The following is a 22,526-nucleotide window of genomic DNA, read 5'->3' on the forward strand; positions in this document are numbered from 1 at the left end:
TTATTAATTTGACAAAAAAAACTTAACCCTCTAAAGTGGAAGGAAAAATAAAATTGATTCTTATTCCTCTGAAAATATATCCTTCTTTTAATAGTTGGCAATTGGTGTCATGTCAAAGAAACAAAAATGAAATGACACTAAATTAAGGGGGAAAAACAAATTAAAGAATGATTTAAAGTCAAAATTGCCGCTTACTTTTCTGAAAATTTTCATAATAGCATAATATGTTAAATAAAAGCCTCATAAAATGACAAATTTGCCCCCACACCCTTTTTGAAATATTCAAAAAAGAATTGATAGCACAATATTTTAAATAAAAACCTCATAAACAAATTTGCACCCACACTCTTTTTGAAATATTCAGAAAAGAATTGATAGCACAATATTTTAAATAAAAACATTCTAAAATGACAAATTTGTCCCCACACAACAACAACAACAACGAACCCCGTTATCTCTATAAATGAAGTCTGGAGAGGATAATGTGTACGTAGACCTTACCCTACCTTGTAAAGATAGGGAGAAGGTTTCCGATAGAATTCGGATAAATTTGTCTCCACACCCTTTTTGAAATATTTAGAAAAGAATTGATGGAACAATATATTATTCTCTATGAGGAATGCGTGTGCTTCCTCTATATAAGATGGTTCTGTTGGCTACTAGTATTAGGACTTCAATTCAACCAAAATTTTAAAAAAGGAGAAAGAGAGGAGGGAGGATTACTGGTATTAGTACTTTATTGTTTATAGCATTAGAGTATATTATTATTATTGTTTTAATTATAATAATAATAATAATAATAATAATGACAGTATTGGACAGTTGAAGAAAAAGGGAAAGAGAAAGAACATAGGAAATGGAGAAGAGAAAATGAAGAAGAAGCTCTCTCTCTCTCTCTTCTTGTGTTATCATAACTTTCTTGTTTTTTCACTCTCTTTTCTCTCTCTAGACCTGTAAAAATCAAGTTTTTTTTCCCATTTTCAATCTCTCTCTGCTGCTGCTGCTGCTGTTGTTGGTGAGGACTTATACAAAGACACAAGCTTTGTTCTTTGTTATTATTAGCTGAATATTTGGGGAGAAATGCTTTACTTTAACTTCCCTCATGCGTTTAATATCATTGTTATGTATTTTACTTGGAGTATCTGTTACTTTGGATGATTAGTTTTTTTTTTTTTTGCTTTGTTATTTTTCTGTTCTTTTTTTCCTTTCTTGTTTTTTCAAACTGAATATGAGAAAAATGGGTTTTATGTATGTATAGTTGAAGATTGAGTTTGTTTTGGATTTTGGAAAATGATTTTTGGTGAAGACCAGTAGACCCCTTTTGACCTTTTCTTTAATCTGTTACTTAGTGGGGAAAGTTTTTATTTTTATTTTTAATTCTTTTATTGGCTTTATTTCCTTGCTTCTTGCTGAAGAATTCCTTGTTGGTAATTAATGTCTTTTTATTTTTATTTTTTTGTTATTGAAGTATAATTGTTTGCTTTTAAAAGGAGTTGGTTTTGTTTGAAGCATCTTGTTTTGAAGAGTTCTCTTCAGTAATGATCAAAAAGAAAAAGGAAAGGGAAAATTTTGATTCTTGAATAGATTTTCTCCTTTTCTTTGTCAGAGAGTGAAATTTGTAATTGAGAGAAGTAGCATGTGGATTTTACAGTAGGTTGCCTAAGGCATAGTCTTTCTCCTTCCTTTTTCTATTTTTCCATTTTGGTAAAGAATATTATTTATTGGTTGCCATTAGTTTCTGTGATATGTGCCTTTTCTCTATTTTCTTGAGAGTCAGAAAATAAGGGGAACCTTCGAGCAATGGTCAATCACGGTTTCGAGCCGTGAAAGCAGCCACCAATACTTGTATTAGGGTAGGCTGTCTACAGCATACCCCTGCTCTTCCTCGGAGCGTAACCGTGGTATTCCTTGTGCACCGAATTGTCTTGAGAGTCAGAAAATAGGATGAACCTTTAAAATTTATTGTTTCCTCACCTAGCAAAAGAGGTACCTTTCATCTTCCCTCCGGTGTACAGTTGCTGGGAAATGTATTATTGTTTATGAATCTCTAGGATTTTGTTTTTGGTTAGAGCTTAATGATTAGTGTCGTTGTCTTGACTGTAGCATTTTCTGTTGACCAAGTATGGTGTAATTTGTATAGTGCTTTTTCAAAATCTGTCAAAAAATGTAATAGCTGAAATCCGTGAATCTGCCACTAGAGTTAACTTTCTATCTTGTCTGAGAGATTGTAGTTCTCGTGATTCTTATTTTATTTGCCTATTGAATTGCATTAGCAGAAGGCTGGATTTTTCTCTGATTAGCTTTGGATTGATCATACAAGACTGTGCTTGGTAAAATATGTTTTGTTTCTAATGCTCGGTTTCTTTTTTTTTTTTTAGTGGATCCAGAGATGAAAGTATGTGCTGTCGACTGCAGCCGTTGAAAAGCATTTTTTATTCAACTGTAGCATCGGCTTTTGTATTAGTTGGATCACTACCATGAACATGAATAATCTGACTGTTGAAACTGAGGATTCTTTTGTTAGCTTGCTTGAACTAGCCGCTAACAATGACATAGTAGCGTTTAAGAGATGGATAGAGCATGATCTATCCGGTATTCATGAGGTTGGACTGTGGTATGGGCGCCAAAAGGGCTCAAGGCAAATGGTCTTGGAGCATAGAACTCCTTTGTTGGTTGCTGCTACGTATGGCAGTATCGATGTTCTGAAACTGATTCTGTCTTTACCTGAAATTGATGTGAATCAATCATGTGGCCGAGATAAGAGCACTGCTCTTCACTGTGCTGCATCTGGTGGGTCTCCGAATGCTGTTGATGCTGTCAAGATGCTTTTAGAAGCCGGTGCTGATCCAAACTCTGAAGATGCCAATGGCCATCGCCCTGGGGATGTCATTGTTGTATCTCCAAAGTTTCACTTGACAGAATCATCCCTGGAGAGCCTTCTTAAAAGTGATACAACGGGGAAGTGTAGCCTGAGATTGTCAATAGCCACTTCAAACTCAAATTCTCCACCACTTTCGCCTTCCCCTGGAAATAGATCACCTTCTTCTACTTCAGACTCAACTTCTTCCCCAAAGAGTGCAAAGTCCGATGACCTCCCTGTATCTTCTGCATCTGAGAAGAAAGAGTACCCCATTGACCCCTCCTTGCCTGACATTAAAAACAGCATCTACTCTACAGATGAATTCAGAATGTTCTCGTTTAAGATCAGACCTTGCTCTCGTGCATATTCTCATGATTGGACTGAATGCCCATTTGTCCATCCTGGTGAAAATGCTCGAAGAAGGGATCCAAGAAAATATCACTACAGCTGTGTACCTTGCCCTGAGTTCCGGAAGGGAGCTTGCCAACGAGGGGACATGTGCGAATATGCTCACGGGGTTTTTGAGTGTTGGCTGCATCCTGCTCAGTACAGAACCCGACTTTGCAAAGATGGTACAAAGTGCAATAGAAGAGTTTGCTTCTTTGCCCACACACAGGAAGAACTCAGACCCCTGTATGTCTCTACTGGTTCCGCTGTTCCCTCACCTCGCTCGAACACCTCTGCTGCCAATGCCATGGATTTTGCAGCAGCTATGGGCCTTATTCCAGGTTCTCCTTCGTCGGTCCGTGTCATGTCCCCATTACCTTTCACTCCTCCGATGTCTCCCTCTGCTAACGGCGTCTCAAACATGAGTTGGCCTCAACCAAATGTTCCAGCATTGCATCTTCCTGGCAGCAATTTCCAGTCCAGTCGCTTGAGGTCATCCCTACATGCAAGAGACATCCGTGCTGTAGACTTTAACTTTGATATGCAACAACAACAGCAATTTATAAATGAATTCTCCTGCCTATCACAGTCCAGTGTGAATGCTAATTCTTTGAACCGTTTAGCTCATCCTAAGACCCTAACTCCTTCAAATCTTGAGGATTTATTTTCCGCAGAGAGCTCATCTCCTAGATATTCTGATCAGGCATTAGCTCAAGCAGTTTTCTCCCCTACTCACAAGTCTGCAGTTGTCAATCAATTCCAGCAGCAGCAGCAGAGCATGTTATCTCCCATTAATACAAAATTTTCACCAATAAATGTTGATAATCCTCTGTTGCAGGCTTCTTTCGGGGTTCAAACACCGGGAAGGATGTCACCCCGAGGAATGGAGCCAATATCACCTATGAGTTCCCGTGTGTCTACGCTTTCTCAACGTGAGAAGCAGCAGCAATTTAGGAGTCTTAGCTCTCGCGATCTTGGCTCCAATGCTTCTGCTGTTATTGGATCTCCAGTAGATACTTGGTCGAAGTGGGGTTCCTCTACTGGAAACGCAGATTGGGCTGTCAATACTGAGGAGTTTGGTAGACTAAAGAGATCATCGTCATTTGAGCTTGCTAACAACGGAGAAGAGCCTGATCTGTCGTGGGTTCAATCTCTCGTCAAAGAATCACCACAGGAGTTGAAAGACAAAACTGCATCTCGTGTCTTAGGTCTCGCAGGCTCTACTGCAGATCTCGCTGAAGATTCTACTTCGAAATGGAGCAAATGAAGCTTGATAAGCTAATGGCTCAGTAAAAATATCCTCATTTTCATTTTGCCGGGCCTTGGCGTTTTCATAACATAAACTTTTGGTAAAGAGTAACCTTTTTACATTGAAGGGGAGCCTTGGAGCAACGGTAAAGTTGTCTCCGTGTGATTTATAGGTCACGGGTTCGAGCTGTGGAAGCAGCTACTAATGCGTACATTAGGGTAGACTGTCTACATCACACCCCTTTGGAGTGCGGCCCTTCCCCGGAACCTGTATGAACGCGGGATGCCCTTTTACATTCTTATGGTTTCTTTATGCTGGCTTCTGAGCAGGGCAACTGTAAGCAGAGAAGAAGCCAGCAAAGGAGCTCCAAAATTCTGAAAGATATTAATTTTTCTTTATTATTTAAATTTATTATTATAACAGACAGTAGAAGAATGGATTATTGAGAAATGAGACCCAGTGCAGGTGATGTTTCTTCAAATATTATTGTGTAGTCTCTTAGTTACAAAAGTTATTACCTTTATTTCATTAGACTGATATTTCATTGTACTGAAAAAGGGATTGTCAGCCTTTGTGACAATTCAGCATTGATATGAAGTTATTTCATTTTCAATTTTATTTATATTTTCTGAGTTTTGGTACCTCCCTTGTTTTAATTATGGAGAAGAAACAGAGATAGAAAGGTAATTAAAGATATCATTCTGCTGCAAAATAGGTTTTCTTCTTAACACTGATGTTGCGAAGCAGGGGCGGATTTAGGCTGTTTTTACCATGCATGTGAACCCATGGTGTGTTCGCCAAACTAGGTATTTTATGTATATATTTTTTTTTAAATTGATCTAATATTTGTTGTTTCCAATGCTCAAAAAAGGTTGAATAATGTACTTGATTGAATATTGAGTTAAGGAGCACAGATTGGTTCCCACTTAATTATTCTTTTTCTTTACTTTTTCCGTGGTGCATCCATAATCTGATGTAGATAAGAATAACCATCTGATGTAACATGAAGTTCAAAGTAATTGGAATTGGAATCCATATCCCTTGATGTGATTTTGTTCTATCCTTAAAATATACCTTATCATTCTTTGTGTTTCCAACAACATGATGTAGATATATACCAGTGGTCTTGGATTGCGCTTCAAGTATGGTCTCGTAGTCAATGAAGTGAGTACAATCTTGAATCGGCATCTACCTAAACTTTAGTGGATGGAGTTATCTGGAGCACAAAATATATCTAATGATATAATTGAGGTGTGCGCAAGATGACTTGGACACTATCATTATAAAAAGAAATTATATACTCACTCCGGTCCACTTTAATTGTTGATTTATTATGTGGTTCACAATATTTGATTATTTCAGATGTCAAGAAGGAATTAACTTCTTTTTTCCAAAGTTACCCTTGGAGTAAAAAGTTGGTGAATATTTGTCATATTTTCAATGAACAAATTAAGGTTAATATGGTCAATTTAATTATTTATTAATGTTAAAAGGTATATTTTTTTAATGTGTAAAACAATTAAAAATTACTCCCTCCGGTTCACAATAAATGACCAATTTGCTTTGGGCACACTCATTAAGTAAATACTAAATTTTAGACAAAAATAGTTAGTGTGACTAAACTACCCTTAATTAAATGCTGCAGCATAATTTAATGTGACGAGTAAAAGACTTTTTAGGGATACATACATAAGAGTAATTTTGGAAAAATAAATTGAATATTTTCTTGATTATATAAATGATCACTTATTTTAGATCAAAATAAAAAAAGAAACTGATCACTTATTATGAGTCGGACATATTTACAAGGCATTGGAATCCTGAGTTTGTGGAGGATTTCAAATCCCAAAAGTTGGATCTGGGGTTTGTGGAGGATGTGGACATGAAGAAGGGGATAGGGAGAATGGCTTTTACTGATTTGGAATTCTACTAATCCTTCTTGGGATTGGATGCTTTTTGTATTTTTTTTAATGCTTTGGGAATAATGAATCCTTATATTCTAAGAGATAATGATGATAGTGGAGCTTCTTGGTAATAAATACTGATGTTTCAATGCTGTGAAACTTTTTTATTTGCATGTGGACTTTAATATAAAGAATATGTGAAGTCATTGATAAGCATTAAACTCTCTTAAACTAGGAACTTTTTTATTTTTATTATTTTGGTGGGGGCGGGGGGAGGGGGTGGGTTAAGGGTTCCAAAAGCTGATTATATAGCTCTATTCATGTCATTCAGAAGGATGGACCCCACTACTGTATGTGAGTATTTTCTGAGGTTAAATTTAATTTTCATTTTTTCCATCTCCTTGTTGGAGAATAATGCTTAGTAGACAAGTATTTGATGCATATTGTTGGGGATTTGTCGCGGTACCTTATATTTGTGCCACCTTTTAATCTGTACCATATTTTTAAAAATTATTGATTTGGTAGTCAGCTGACAAAAAATCTGTAATAATATGATAACTACACTCTTGACAAAAGATATAAAACCTGCATCACGCATTAATCGCGTGATCTGCAACCTCATTCGTGAAAAAAGACCTCCCCCTCTCCTCTAAGTAGCTTTATAAAAAAATTAGAAACTTATCGAGATTCATCTTCAGAATCACACTTGCATGAAGTTGTTTCACGTTGAAGCTAAAACTTCGTGCTAATGCAGCATGAAGTTGTTTCACATTGAAGTTAAAACTTCATGCTAATACATGCTGAAGTTATATATCCCGCAGTCTACAGTTTTGTAATGAGTTTTATCCGAAACTTCAGTCTAAACATGCTGAAGTTATTTAGTTCATTTACTAAAACTTCAGACTAAACATGCTTAAGTTTTTGTCTTGCAGTATGTAATTTTCTAAAGAGTTTTTGCTAATGCATGCTAAAGTTATTTAGTTCATTTGCTAAAACTTCATACCAAAACATGATGAAGTTTTGTAATGCAGTCTACAGTTTTGTCCTGAGTTTTATCCGAAACTTCAGTCTAAACAAGCTGAAGTTTTTTAGTTCATTTGCTAAAATTTCAGCCTAAACATGATTAAGTTTTTGTCCTGCAGTTTGTCAATAGTCTTTTATTAAAGAAAGGTAAAATCGTCTTTTTAAAATGCTTTTAACAAAAAAAAATAGGTACGAATACAAACGAAAAAAATAAAACAGCTATAAATTAAAAGGGGACGACCAAATAGAGCACCCACCATATTGTTTGAGGTTCAACTCTTACTCAGACAGCCATTTGTTAGCCTTACTACTTTCGATCAATGTTATCTGTCGTTTAAAATTTTGCATAACTCTTAAAAGAATATTTAATAGTCTTACTCATAAGATTATCTGTTATTGCTTGTACTTTTCTTTTTCTTCAGTCGAAAGGTCTATCGAAACAACTTTTTTGCCTTTTCAAGGTAAGAGTAATGTCTGCATATATAGTACCCTCCTCAGATCCTACTTGTGAAATTTCACTGAATTTTTTGTTGTTGTTGTTGTACTCATAAAATTATTTGTTTATACAATTTTGTCTCTATTCTAAACATTTTGTTTAAACAACATTATCCTAATGTAGTAGTAAGGGTGAATTTGAAAAGAAAAATATAATTTCTTTTTTCTAAAAAAGGTTAAATCTTGGAGACAAGAGAAAAAGAAAAGAATAAAAAGGAAGGCAAATTGAAGGATTATATTCCATGGGATGTTATCTTTTTCCTTATAGAGGGTATCTCCCCCCCCCCCCCCCCAATATTCTGCTGTTCAGAGAAGTTATCCCATTGATCTACAACTAACCAAATGGCACCACAAATCTGCGAATTATGTAACACGATGTGGGCAAAAGTCCATTCAAGAAAGTTAATTTAATATATTGAATGAGAATTTGTTTGTTTAGAAAAGTTGTTCCATATAACCTTAAACCTCCATACTTTTCTAAAAACTTTTTATCCTGGAAAAAGCTGATAAGCCTTATATGGTATATTTTTCAATATGTAATAACTATAATCGAAAAGAAAAAAAAAACCTACCGATGAATGTCGTGTGGTGCTTCTGACGGAAGGCGGACCGATAAGAGAGGTTCAAGCTAGACCGACAGACTTCTTGATCGACAAGCTTTTGAAGAATGGATGCACATGTTACCAGAGGCAAAACTCATATCCGAGTGAACGAGAAAAATGGGAGTGTTTTATAAGACATAACACAAGTTCAAATGAGAACCTTTTCATATATATACTACATTTGAAACTTAATTACTCGGATACTCTAAAGTTTGTTATTTACTAAAGGTAACTACATATTTTTTATAATTTATATTCCATTAAGAGACTCAGTTAAGCGCCTTTAATTAAGCGATTAACGCCTTAAATTAAGGAATTTAATTACATCCTTTTTTTATTTTCCCTTTTGCTATATTATTCATTCCAGATTCGCAGAAGGTGATCGAATAAACTCAGAGTTCTCGGAGCATTTTTACGACCAGATCTGTTTTTTTTATTTTTTTTTACTATCTTACTCTATTTTTTGTCGCTACTCAAGAAGAAAGGAAGATCATTTGGGGTTTCTCGCAATCGAAGCTTGAAATCGTTGGCTCCGATTTGAGTTTGTTGAAATTGGTTGAATTAGGCACTGAATTTGCTGATCATACAACAATTAATACATTTATAATTTATTTACAACATTCATGCAAAAAATACAACTACAATAGAATACAAATGAAATACAATTTTTATACAATTATAATAAAATTTTGATACATATATACAACTTTATGTAAAATTGTCACGACCCGGATTTCCCACCATCGGGTGTCGTGATGGCGCCTACTATCGGAGCTAGGCAAGCCAAATATTTAAAACACCTTTCCTGCTTTCTCTCAAACAATATAATAAACGAAACAAAATTTAAGCGGAAGACTTTAAATCTAAAGCAACTGAAAACCAAAAGTGCGGAAGTTTAATACACATCACTACCCAAGGTCTGGTGTCACTAGCTCACGGACTACTATAGAATACTACAAACAATGTCTGAAAGGAAATACATCATGTTTGTCTGATACAAGATGAACAAACGAAAAACATGGAAAGGGACTTCGGCCTGCGAACGCCAGCTAGACTACCTCGAGAGTCCTTGGACTGAAGACAGCTCCCAGAAATCCTACTGCTGCGGTCCGTAAGCTGCTCCCTGATCTGTGCACAAAAATGCACAGAGTGTAGCATCAGCACAACCGACCCCATGTGCTGGTAAGTGCCTGGCCTAACCCCGGCGAAGTAGTGACGAGGCTAGACAATACCTACCACAATTAACCTGTACAGATATATATACAACAAGTGCAAGAAAACAATAACAAGATAATACAAAGTAAAACTGGGAGGGGACATGCTATCGGGGAGTAACAAATAAAAATAAAATATCAGAAATAAGCAGAAGAGACTCCGGTTCCCATGATGTATATATATATAAGTGGACGGCGTGCCACACGATCCCATAATATCATATATGAGTGGACGGCGTGCCACACGATCCCATAATATCATATATATAAGTGGACGGCGTGCCACACGATCCCATAATATCATATATAAGTGGACGGCGTGCCACACGATCCCATAATATCATATATATAAGTGGACGGCGTGCCACACGATCCCATAATATCATATATATAGTGGACAGCGTGCCACACGATCCCAATTCATCTTTATCACAGTGCCAATATGTCACCGGCAACAGAGGCCAATAACCAAGTGGACGGCATGCCACACGATCCCATAATATCATATATATAAGTGGACGTCGTGCCACACGATCCCATAATATCATATATAAGTGGACGGCGTGCCACACGATCCTATAATATCATATATATAATCTGACTTCATATAGTAGACCCCTTCAGGGAAGAATAACAACTCAATACCTTTAACCCGGCAAGGGTACAACTAACAACCCAAAATATCCCGACAAGGGAGAATATATATATATATATATATATATATATCAGTCTACGCATATATATATATATCAGTCTACGCATCCCGGCAAGGGAGTATTCACAACACATTCGCCTTTTATATCATTCTTCCTCAACCATTCACATTATATGAAACTTATCAAATAAACAAGGAGCTTGTGTTACATTATTCGAATTAAAAGCAATCAAGACTGACGGTCATGCTAGACTCCAGTGCATAGATAACCGTCACCATGCCTATACACCGTACTCCACATTAGCAAGTAGCAAATATCATCCTAATCCTATTCCCTCAAGCCAAAGTTAGAACAAACACTTACCTCGAATGCTCCAAACTCAACTCACGCTTCTAGTATAGCTTTACCTCTTGATTCCACCACCAATCCGCTCGAATCTAGTCATAAGTTACTTAATCACATTAATAATTACTAAATGAATCATCCCCAATGCATGAAAATAGATTTTTCAAGGTTTTTCCCAAAAAGGTCAAAAATACCCCCGGACCCACGTGGTCGAAACTCGAGGTTCGGACCAAAACCCGGTTACCCATTCCCCCATGAATCCCAATAGATGATTTGTTTTTAAATCGGACCCCAAATTGAGGTCCAACTTCTCAATTTGTAGAAAACCTAGGTTCTACCCAAAACACCCAATTTTTCCCATGAAAATCTTTGATTTGAAGTTGAAATTATGTTAAAAGATGTTAAGGAATAAAGAAATTAAGTTAGAAATCACTTACCAATCGTTTTGGAGAAAAAAAGTTGTTTGGAAAATCGCCTCTTAGGTTTTGGGTTTTTGAAAAGTGAAAAATGACTGAGATTTTTCCGAACTTGTATACCTTTCTGAGGACCTGGCGCGGACCGCACAAAAATGTGTTGCGGCCGCGCCGATTGGGAGAAAAGTGGGGCTTCTCTGAACCCTTCCAGCGCTGACCGCACTGTTTTGGTGCGCGGCCGCGCTGGCTAACCTGAAACCCTAGCGCTCAGACTCAGCCACGCGGACCGCACAAAAATGCATCGCGGCCGCGCGGAAATGACCGCGGCCGCGCTGGTGTCTGCAACAGCTGAACCTGCATTTTCTTAAGTCCAAGACCTCCCGAGCCCCATTCAAAACTCACCCGAGCCCTCGGGGCTCCAAACCAAACATGCACACGACCTTAAAAATATCTTACGGACTTACTCGTGCGATCAAATCGCCAAAATAACATCATATACATAGGATCAAGCCTCAAACACATGATTTTCTTTCTTCAACTTTCATAACTCAAACTCTCCATTTTTAGTCCGAAACACGTCATATGACGTCCGTTTTTAGCCAAACTTTACAGATAGTGCTTAACACATATTTAAGACTTGTACCGGGCGTCGGAACCAAAATACGAGCCCGATACCTATATTTTCTAACTCCTTTTCATTTCAAATTTTCATATCAAATTTCAGAAAAACAATTTCTTTCAAAAATTCATTTCTCGGGCTTGGGACCTCAGAATTTGATTCCGGGCACACGCCCAAGTCCCATATTTTTCTACGAACCCTCCGGGACCGTCGAATCACAGGTCCGGGTCCGTTTACCCAAAATGTTGACCGAAGTCAACATTATACATATTAATACCAAAATTCATCAAATGTTTCACATAATTCACATATTCTAACATAAAAACTTTCCGGCTACGCGCCGAACTGCGCACGCCAATCGAGGCAACTAAAGCGAGGTTTTCAAGGCCTCGGGAGCACGGAACAAAGAAGAATTATGGTGATGACCCCTTGGGTCGTCACATTCTCCACCTCTAAAACAACCGTTCGTCCTCGAACGGACAAAAGAAAGAAGTACCTGAGTCGGGAAATAAATGAGGATAGCGGCTCCGCATATCAGACTCAGACTCCCAGGTTGATGCCTCAGGAGGCTGACCTCTCCACTGAACACGCACCGAAGGAAAACTCTTCGACCTCAACTATCGAACCTGCCGGTCTAGAATAGCCTCCGGCTCCTCCTCATATGACAGATCCTTGTCCAATTGGACAGTGCTGAAATCCAACACGTGCGATGGATCTCCGTGATACTTCCGGAGCATAGATACATGAAACACGGGATGCACAGCTGACAAGCTGGGTGGCAAGGCAAGTCTATAAGCCACCTCTCCCACACGATCAAGAATCTCAAATGGACCGATGAACCTAGGGCTGAGCTTGCCCTTCTTTCCAAATCTCATCACGCCCTTCATAGGCGATACACGGAGCAATACCCGCTCACCAACCATGAAAGCAACATCTCTGACCTTGCGGTCTGCATAACTCTTCTGTCTGGACTGAGCTGTACGAAGTCTATCCTGAATAATCCTGACCTTGTCCAAGGCTTCCTGAACCAGATCCGTACCCAATAATCGAGCCTCTCCCGGCTCAAACCATCCAACTGGAGACCGACATCGCCTACCATACAATGCCTCATACGGAGCCATCTGAATGCTGGACTGGTAGCTGTTGTTGTAGGCAAACTCTGCTAAAGGCAAAAACTGGTCCCACGAGCCTCCAAAATCAATGACACAGGCTCGGAGCATGTCCTCAAGAATCTGAATAGTCCTCTCGGACTGACCGTCCGTCTGGGGATGAAATGCTGTACTCAACTCAACCTCGGTGCTCAACTCTCATTGAACCGCTCTCCAGAAATGCGAGGTAAACTGTGTACCCCGATCCGAAATGATAGATAGCGGCACCCCATGAAGGCGAACAATCTTCCTGATATAAATCTCGGCAAAACCTTTCGGACGAATAGGTGGCTGCAACAGGAACAAAATGCACTGACTTGGTCAGCCTATCAACAATGACCCAAACTGCATCAAACTTTTTTCGAGTCATCGGAAGTCCAGTAACGAAATCCATCGTAATCCTCTCCCACTTCTACTCGGGAAGTGCAATCCTCTAAAATAGACCACCGGGACTTTGATACTCGTACTTAACCTACTGACAATTCAAATACCGAGCCACGTGCGCAACGATGTCTTTCTTCATCTTACGCCACCAATAGTGCTGCCTTAGATCCTGATACATCTTCGCGGCGCCCGGGTGAATAGAATACCGAGAACTGTGGGCCTCCGCTAAGATCAACTCTCGAATCCCATCAACATTGGGCACACAAACTCGCCCCTACAATCTCAATACACCATCATCATCTAAGGTTACTTTCTTGGCACCTCCACGCTATACCGTGTCTCTCAAGACACACAAATGGGGATCCTCAAACTGCCGCTCACAGATACGCTCTAATAGTGAGGAATGAGCAACCGTGCAAGCTAACACTCTGCTAGGCTCAGAAATATCCAACCTCACAAGACGATTGGCCAAGGCCTGAACATCCAAAGCAAGCGATCTCTGGCTGACTGGAATATAAGCAAGACTACCCATGCTGGCGGACTTCCTGCTCAATGCATCGGCCACCACATTGGCCTTCCCCGGGTGGTATAAGATAGTAACATCATAATCCTTTAGCAACTCTAACCACCTCCTCTGCCTCAAATTCAACTCTTTCTGCTTGAACAGATACTGAAGACTCTTGTGATCAGTGTAAACCTCACACGTCACGCCATATAAGTAATGCCTCCAGATCTTCAAGGCATGAACAATGGCTGCCAACTCGAGATCATGAACCAAATAATTCTTCTCGTGAATCTTCAACTGCCTCGAAGCATAAGCAATGACTTTGCCTTCCTGCATCAACACTGCACCAAGCCCAATATGAGACGCATCATAATAGACCGTATATGGCCCTGAACCTGTGGGCAAAACCAATACTGGTGCCGTAGTCAGAACCGTCTTGAGCTTCTGAAAGCTCGCCTCGCACTCGTCCGACCACCTGAACTGGACACCCTTCTGGGTCAATCTGGTCATAGGGGCTGCAATAGATGAAAACCCCTCCACGAACCGACGGTAGTAACCTGCTAACCCCAGAAAACTCCGAATATCCGTAGCTGAAGATGGTCGAGGCCAGTTCTTGACTGCCTCTATCTTCTTCGGGTCTACCTGAATACCTTCCGCTGATACGACATGACCCAGGAATGCGACCGAACTCAACCAAAACTCGCACTTTGAGAACTTAGCATACAACTGACTATCCTTTAGGGTCTGAAGGACCACTCTGAGGTGCTGCTCATGCTCCTCCTGACTGCGGGAGTATATAAGAATATCGTCAATGAAGACTATCACGAACAAGTCCAAATAAGGTCTGAACACTCGGTTCATCAACTCCATGAACGCTGCTGGGGCATTAGTCAATCCAAATGACATGACCAAAAACTCATAGTGCCCATACCGAGTGCAAAATGCTGTCTTTGGGACATCAGACGCCCTAATCCTTAGTTGATGATAACCAGATCTCAAATCTATTTTCGAGAACACCCTCGCACCCTGAAGCTGGTCGAATAAATCATCAATCCTCGGCAGTGGATACTTATTCTTAATTGTAACCTTGTTCAATTGCCGGTAATCGATGCACATTCTCATCGAACCATCCTTTTTCTTAACAAACAACACCGGCGCACCCCAAGGTGAAACACTGGGTCTAATGAAACCTTTCTCAAGCAAATCCTACAGCTGTTCCTTTAAATTTTTCAACTCCGGCGGGGCAATACGATATGGCGGGATAGAAATGGGCTGAGTGCCCGGGGCCAAATAAATACAAAAGTCGATATCCCTGTCGGGCGGCATACCCGGCAAGTCTGAAGGGAAAACCTCAGGAAACTCCCGAACAACGGGCACAAAATCAATAGAAGGGGCCTCCGCGCTAGAATCACGAACATACGCCAAGTAGGCCAAACATCCCTTCTCGACCATACGCCGAGCTTTCACATACGAGATAACACTGCTGGTACAATGACCAGAAGTCCCCCTCCACTATAAACGGGGTAAATTCGGTAAGGCTATGGTTACGGTCTTGGCATGGCAATCCAAGATAGCATGGTATGGGGATAACCAATCCATCCCCAATATAACATCAAAGTCGACCATGTCCAAAAACAACAAATCAACACGGGTCTCAAGACCCCCAAACACTACGATACAAGAACGATGAACTTGGTCGACCACAATAGAATCACCCACCGGTGTTGACACATAAACAGGAATACTCAACGAGTCACTAGGCATAACCAAATAGGGTGCAAAATAGGACGACACATATGAATACGTAGATCCGGGATCAAATAGCACAGAAGTATCCCTATCACAGACCAGAATAGTACCTGTAATCACAGCATCTGATGACTCAGCCTCTGGCCTGGCTGGCAAAGCATAACAACGGGGCTGGGCCCCACCTCCCTGAATCATATCCCTGGGACGATCTGCTGCTGGTTGACCCTTACCTCTAGCGGTCGGAGCTCCACCTCTAAGACCTCTACCTCCACCTCTATGTCCTCTACCCCCGCCTCTAGCTGGCTGGGTAGGCTGTGGGGCAACTGGTGCCTGGATCATCAGGCGAGAACCTTGCTGCTGCGAGCTGCTAGAAACTCGAGGGCAATATCTGGCAATGTGACTCATATCGCCGCAAGTATAACAAGCCCTCGGCTGCTGAGAATAACGAAGTGGTGGTGCACTGATAGGTGTTGATGGTGAACTGAAGAGCTGCTGGTCAGAATACTGCGGCTGAGAACCACGACCACCTGGTGTACCATGAGAAGCCTGGAGAGCTGACTGAAAGGGCCTTGAAGGATGGCCTCTACCATAAGAATCCCTACCTCCAAATGAGGTACCACTGAATCTACCAGAATGACAGGGCTCTTATCAGACCCATGACCACCTCCCTGAGCAAGTGCTATCTCTATCCGGCGGGCACCATCTACCGCCTCCTGAAATGAAATCTCACTACCGGCACTCATGGCCATCTGAACACGGATCGGCTGGGCCAACCAATCAATAAACCTCCGCACCCTCTCTCTCTATCGGTGGGGAGTATCACAATGGCATGACGAGAAAGATCAATGAACCGGGTCTCATACTGGGTAACCGTCATAGGACCCTGCTGGAGACGCTCAAACTGCCTGCGAAGAGCATCTCGCTGAGTAACTGGAAGGAACTTCCCCAGAAATAACTCTGAGAACTGATCCCAGGTCAATGATGGCGACCCTGCTGGCCTGGCTAAACATAAATCCCTCCACCAAGTCTCGGTGGATCCTGCCAGGCGAAAAGTGGCAAAGTTGACCCCATTGGTCTCTACAATGCCCATAGTCCGTAGAACCTCCTGACAGCTGAATATGAAATCCTGAGCATCCTCTGAGGGGGTGCCACTATATGTGGTTGTGAAGAGCTTGGTGAAACTATCAAGCCTCCACAAAGCATCCGCGGACATAGCCGCACCATCGCTGGACTGAGCCGCAATACGTGGTTGGGCTGCCACATCTGGCTGAACTGCCATGGCTGGCTGAACTGCTGGAACCTGAGCCCGAGGAGCTACCGGCTCTGGAGTACGAGTATCGGGAGTCTGAACTCCTCCCTCAGCCTGGGATGTGGCTGGAGATACGGGAAGCAGACCCGCTCTAGAAATACCCTCCATAAAGCCTATCAGTCAGACCAAAGCGTCCTGAAGTACTGGAGTGGCTATGAAACCCTCTAGGACCTGAGCTGGGCCCCCTGGAACAACTGGGGCCGGAACCTCCTCCTTAAAATCTACCTGAGGCTCCGTCCCTGGAGATGCTGCTCGGGGCTGAGCTCTGCCCCGGCCTCGGCCTCTAGCACGGCCTCGCCCTCGCCCTCTGCCCCTAATAGGGGCTGCTGCTGGGGGCTCAGGCTGTTGCGCGGTAGAAGAAGAAGCACGTGTCCTCGTCATCTGCGAAAGAACAGAGTGGAAAGACAATTAGTACTTTAGAAACATAATCGCACGATAAGAATGAACAAGGTGAAGTTTTCCTAACTCAGTAGCCTCTGTGGGATAAATACAGACTTCTCCGTACCGATCCCTCAGACTCTAATGAGCTTGTCCGTGAGTTGTGAGACCTAAGTAACCTAGTGCTCGAATACCAACTTGTCACGACCCGGATTTCCCACCATCGGGTGTCGTGATGGCGCCTACTATCGGAGCTAGGGCAAGCCAAATATTTAAAATACCTTTCCTGCTTTCTCTCAAACAATATAATAAACGAGACAAAATTTAAGCAGAAGACTTTAAATCTAAAGCAACTGAAAACCAAAAGTGCGGAAGTTTAATACACATCACTACCCAAGGTCTGGTGTCACTAGCTCACGGACTACTACAGAATACTACAAACAATGTCTGAAAGGAAATACATCATGTTTGTCTGATACAAGATGAACAAACGAAAAACATGGAAAGGGACTTCGGCCTGCGAACGCAAGCTAGACTACCTCGAGAGTCACTAGACTGAAGAAAGCTCCCAGAAATCCTATTGTTGCGGTCCGTAAGCTGCTCCCTGATCTGTGCACCAAAAATGCACAGAGTGTAGCATCAGCACAACCGACCCCATGTGCTGGTAAGTGCCTGGCCTAACCCCGGCGAAGTAGTGACGAGGCTAGACAGTACCTACCACAATTAACCTGTACAGATATATATACAACAAGTGCAAGAAAACAATAACAAGATAATACAAAGTAAAACTGGGAGGGGACATGCTATCGGGGAATAACAGATAAAAATGAAATATCGGAAATAAGTAGAAGAGACTCCGGTTCCCGTGATGTATATATATATATATAAGTGGACGGCGTGCCACACGATCCCATAATATCATATATAAGTGGACGACGTGCCACACGATCCTATAATATCATATATATGTGGACGGCGTGCCACACGATCCCATAATATCATATATATATATATATCTATATATATATATATATATATATATATATATATATATATATATATAAGTGGACGACGTGCCACACGATCCCATAATATCATATATAAGTGGACGGCATGCCACAAAATCCCATAATATCATATATATAAGTGGATGGCGTGCCACACGATCCCATAATATCATATATAAGTGGACGACATGCTACACGATCCCATAATATCATATATATAAGTGGACGGCGTGCCACACGATCCCAATTCATCTTTATCACAGTGCACAATATGTCACTGGCAACAGAGGCCAATAACCAAGTGGACGGCGTGCCACACGATCCCAATTCATCTTTATCACAGTGCACAATATGTCAGCGGGAACAGGCTAATAACCAAGTGGACAGCGTGCCACACGATCCAATAATATCATATATATAAGTGGACGGCGTGGAACACAATCCCATAATATCATATATAAGTGGACGACGTGCCACACGATCCTATAATATCATATATATAATCTGACTTCATATAGTAGACCCCTTCAGGGAAGAATAACAACTCAATACCTTTAACCCGGCAAGGGTACAACTAACAACCCAAAATATCCCGACAAGGGAGAATATATATATATATCAGTCTACGCATCCCGGCAAGGCATCCCGACAAGGGAGTATTCATAACACATTCTCCTTTTATATCATTCTTCCTCAACCATTCACATTATATGAAACTTATCAAATAAACAAGGAGCTTGTGTTACATTATTCGAATTAAAAGCAATCAAGACTGACGGTCATGCTAGACTATGGTGCATAGATAACCGTCACCATGCCTATACACCGTACTCCACATTAGCAAGTAGCAAATATCATCCTAATCCTATTCCCTCAAGCCAAAGTTAGAACAAACACTTACCTCGAATGCTCCAAACTCAACTCACGCTTCTAGTATAGCTTTACCTCTTGATTCCACCACCAATCCGCTCGAATCTAGTCATAAGTTACTTAATCACATTAATAATTACTAAATGAATCATCCCCAATGCATGAAAATAGATTTTTCAAGGTTTTTCCCAAAAAGGTCAAAAATACCTCCGGACCCACGTGGTCGAAACTCGAGGTTCGGACCAAAACCCGGTTACCCATTCCCCCATGAATCCCAATAGATGATTTATTTTTAAATCGGACCCCAAATTGAGGTCCAACTTCTCAATTTGTAGAAAACCTAGGTTCTACCCAAAACACTCAATTTTCCCCATGAAAATCTTTGATTTGAAGTTGAAATTATGTTAAAAGATGTTAAGGAATAAAGAAATTAAGTTAGGAATCACTTACCAATCGTTTTGGAGAAAAAATGTTGTTTGGAAAATCGCCTCTTAGGTTTTGGGTTTTTGAAAAGTGAAAAATGACTGAGATTTTTCCGAACTTGTATACCTTTCTGAGGACCTGGCGCGCACCGCACAAAAATGTGTTGCGGCCGCGCCGAGTGGAAGAAAAGTGGGGCTTCTCTGAACCCTTCCAGCGTGGACCGCACTGTTTTGGTGCGCGGCCGCGCTGGCTAACCTGAAACCCTAGCCCTCAGACTCAGCCACGTGGACCGCACAAAAATGCATCGCACCGCGCGGCTCCAGCGCGGACCGCACGGAAATGACCGCGGCAGCGCTGGTGTCTGCAACACCTGAACCTGTATTTTCTTAAGTCCAAGACCTCCCGAGCCCCATTCAAAACTCACCCGAGCCCTCGGGGCTCCAAACCAAACATGCACACAACCTTAAAAATATCTTACGGACTTACTCGTGCAATCAAATCGCCAAAATAACATCATGTACATAGGATCAAGCCTCAAACACATGATTTTCTTTCTTCAACTTTCATAACTCAAACTCTCCATTTTTAGTCCGAAACACATCATATGACGTCTGTTTTTAGCCAAACTTTACAGATAGTGCTTAACACATATTTAAGACTTGTACCGTGCATCGGAACCAAAATACGAGCCCGATACCTATATTTTCTAACTCCTTTTCATTTCAAATTCTCATATCAAATTTCAGAAAAACAATTTCTTTCAAAAATTCATTTCTCGGGCTTGGGACTCAGAATTTGATTCCGGGCACATGCCCAAGTCCCATATTTTTCTACGAACCCTCCGGGACCGTCGAATCACAGGTCCGGGTCCGTTTACACAAAATATTGACCGAAGTCAACATTATGCATATTAATACCAAAATTCATCAAATGTTTCACATAATTCACATATTATAACATAAAAACTTTCCGACTACGCGCCCGAACTGCGCACGCCAATCGAGGCAACTAAAAGCAAGGTTTTCAAGGCCTCGGGAGCACGGAACAAGGAAGAATTACGGTGATGACCCCTTGGGTCGTCACAAAAATAGAGTCTTTATAACTTAAATACAAATTTCATATAACTATTTATACAATATACAACTTATTTACAACGTATTTATAACTTTCATACAAAAGAAAATACAACTACAATAGAATATAATTTAAATAAGATTTTCTTATAAATTTGATACAACTATAATACAAATTTGTATATATTTTATATGTCTTGCTCTTCGACTTTCAATCTAAAAATTCTTCCAAAATCAACTCTAATCTTCACCAAACATCTTAAAATTTGAGATTAAACTCCAAAGGATATTTTCAATCTTTTGCAACAACATTCAACCCAAACAAATAATATTAACCTTAAATCAAATTCAAAGCTTCGAGCTTTTTAATGATTGTCAACGGTGGAGAGTCAAAAAATCTCAAACTTTATGAATGATAATTTCAATTCGAACAACGGCTGTGCAGCATGAAAGGAAATTGCTAAGTTAAAACTCCATAGCTAAATGATTGAATTCCATTGTTGAATTCCTTGAAGAAGACAAGAGATAGACATGAGAAAAGACAAGAGAAGCACAGAAGATTGAAGAAAGAAAAATAGGGCAAGAAAAACTGAAAAGAACACACACAGACGTAGAAAGACGGAGGGAAAGTGGGAGAGAGAGGTGTAGAGAGAAAGCAACAAAGAGATCAGAAGGACGATATCAATTATTACCTAGTTAATTGCTTATAATTAAGGTGTAACGACCCGACCGGTCGTTTTGAGCTCTAGTGCATCGTTCGGCAGTTTGAGGCTATGAGCAGCTTCACTTAAAGTATTATGACTTGTACGCATGGTCGGAATCGAATTCCGGGAAGTTCGGAGTTGATTTGGAAAGTGAATTCTCATTTCGGAAGCTTTAAGTTGAAAGAATTGACTAATATTGGATTTTTGAGTAAACTGTTAGTTTCAAGGTTTCACGTATTAATTTTGATGATAATATACCAAAATAACTATTAATCAAAGAACATTTACTTGTGGTAATCTTATTCTTGTACAAGAAAGAAAATGCGGGTAAAGATTCAAAGAAATATGGGAAAGAGAATATCATGTGAAGAATTCATCAAGGAAGATTATTTTAAGAGATTTAATCTAGAAGGAATAATATTTGAAAGTGAAATTTCAAATATTGAATGGCTTACTACAAAATTAGAAGAAGAATCTATGGAACTTATGGATGGAAAGCTTTTCAACATCTTGAAAGGAAAGTTGCTAAAATTATGGAGAAGATCTATTATTTTATGGAAGGAAGATACTACATGGAAAAGATACTACAAAACCAAGGAAGAATATATTTTCTATGGAAAGAAAATATATTATAGATGTATTACAATTTATATTATGGAAAGATATTATTTTCCAAGATCAACAAAAGAATATTTTCAATATAATAGGAGAAGAATATATTTTCTATGGAAAGAAAATATATTATGGGTATAGTACAATCTATTTTATGGAAAGAGATTATTTTTCAAGACCTACTAAAGGAACATTGGAGAATTATGGAAGAATGCTTCCTAAAGTTTTGGACAAGATCTACTACGTATGGAATATTCTTACTACAATATTATAGTAAGAAATTATATCTCCAAGATCAAAGGCAGAGAATCACCAAACTCTTTCAAGGAAGAAAAATTCAATATATACTGGTGCATTTGTTGACAACACTTCAAATGGGAAGATCTCATTTTATGGATACACAATAATATTGTCTACTTCACAAGGAAAGAAATCAAATGAGCTTAAGGCATGGAGTTCAAAATATCAGCAAATTGGAAATATATTTGAGTCCATTAGCAAGACACTTCATCAGGAAGTCACGTTGGTATCTACTCAATCAAAGGAGAAAATCTTCTGATTGAATAGATCAAGGGATCAGCAAATCAAGACCAACGT

The 22,526-nt window shown here is 40.1% G+C and overlaps 1 protein-coding gene across 3 annotated transcripts; it reads left to right on the plus strand.

The window, feature by feature from the left end:
• The first annotated feature begins 633 nt into the window (after positions 1 to 633).
• Positions 634 to 5,118, plus strand: LOC104227079 (zinc finger CCCH domain-containing protein 30-like). 3 transcript variants are annotated; one of them, XM_009779214.2, is made up of 2 exons: positions 634 to 725; positions 2,379 to 5,118. In XM_009779214.2, the coding sequence occupies exon 2, from the start codon at positions 2,478 to 2,480 to the stop codon at positions 4,512 to 4,514; it is 2,037 nt and encodes a 678-aa protein (XP_009777516.1). In that variant the 5' UTR covers positions 634 to 725; positions 2,379 to 2,477; the 3' UTR covers positions 4,515 to 5,118. The 3 variants fall into 3 exon arrangements, with proteins under 3 accessions (XP_009777516.1, XP_009777511.1, XP_070026772.1); XM_009779209.2 differs by lacking the exon at positions 634 to 725 and adding an exon at positions 732 to 1,015; XM_070170671.1 differs by lacking the exon at positions 634 to 725 and adding an exon at positions 1,022 to 1,986.
• Positions 5,119 to 22,526: the final 17,408 nt, after the last annotated feature.

Source organism: Nicotiana sylvestris, chromosome 3 (genome assembly GCF_000393655.2).
Source record: "Nicotiana sylvestris chromosome 3, ASM39365v2, whole genome shotgun sequence".
NCBI lineage: Eukaryota > Viridiplantae > Streptophyta > Magnoliopsida > Solanales > Solanaceae > Nicotiana > Nicotiana sylvestris.

Excerpts from the sequence above, each read along its gene's own strand:
- LOC104227079 (XM_009779214.2), top strand. The coding sequence starts at position 2,478 with ATGAACATGAATAATCTGACTGTTGAAACTGAGGATTCTTTTGTTAGC.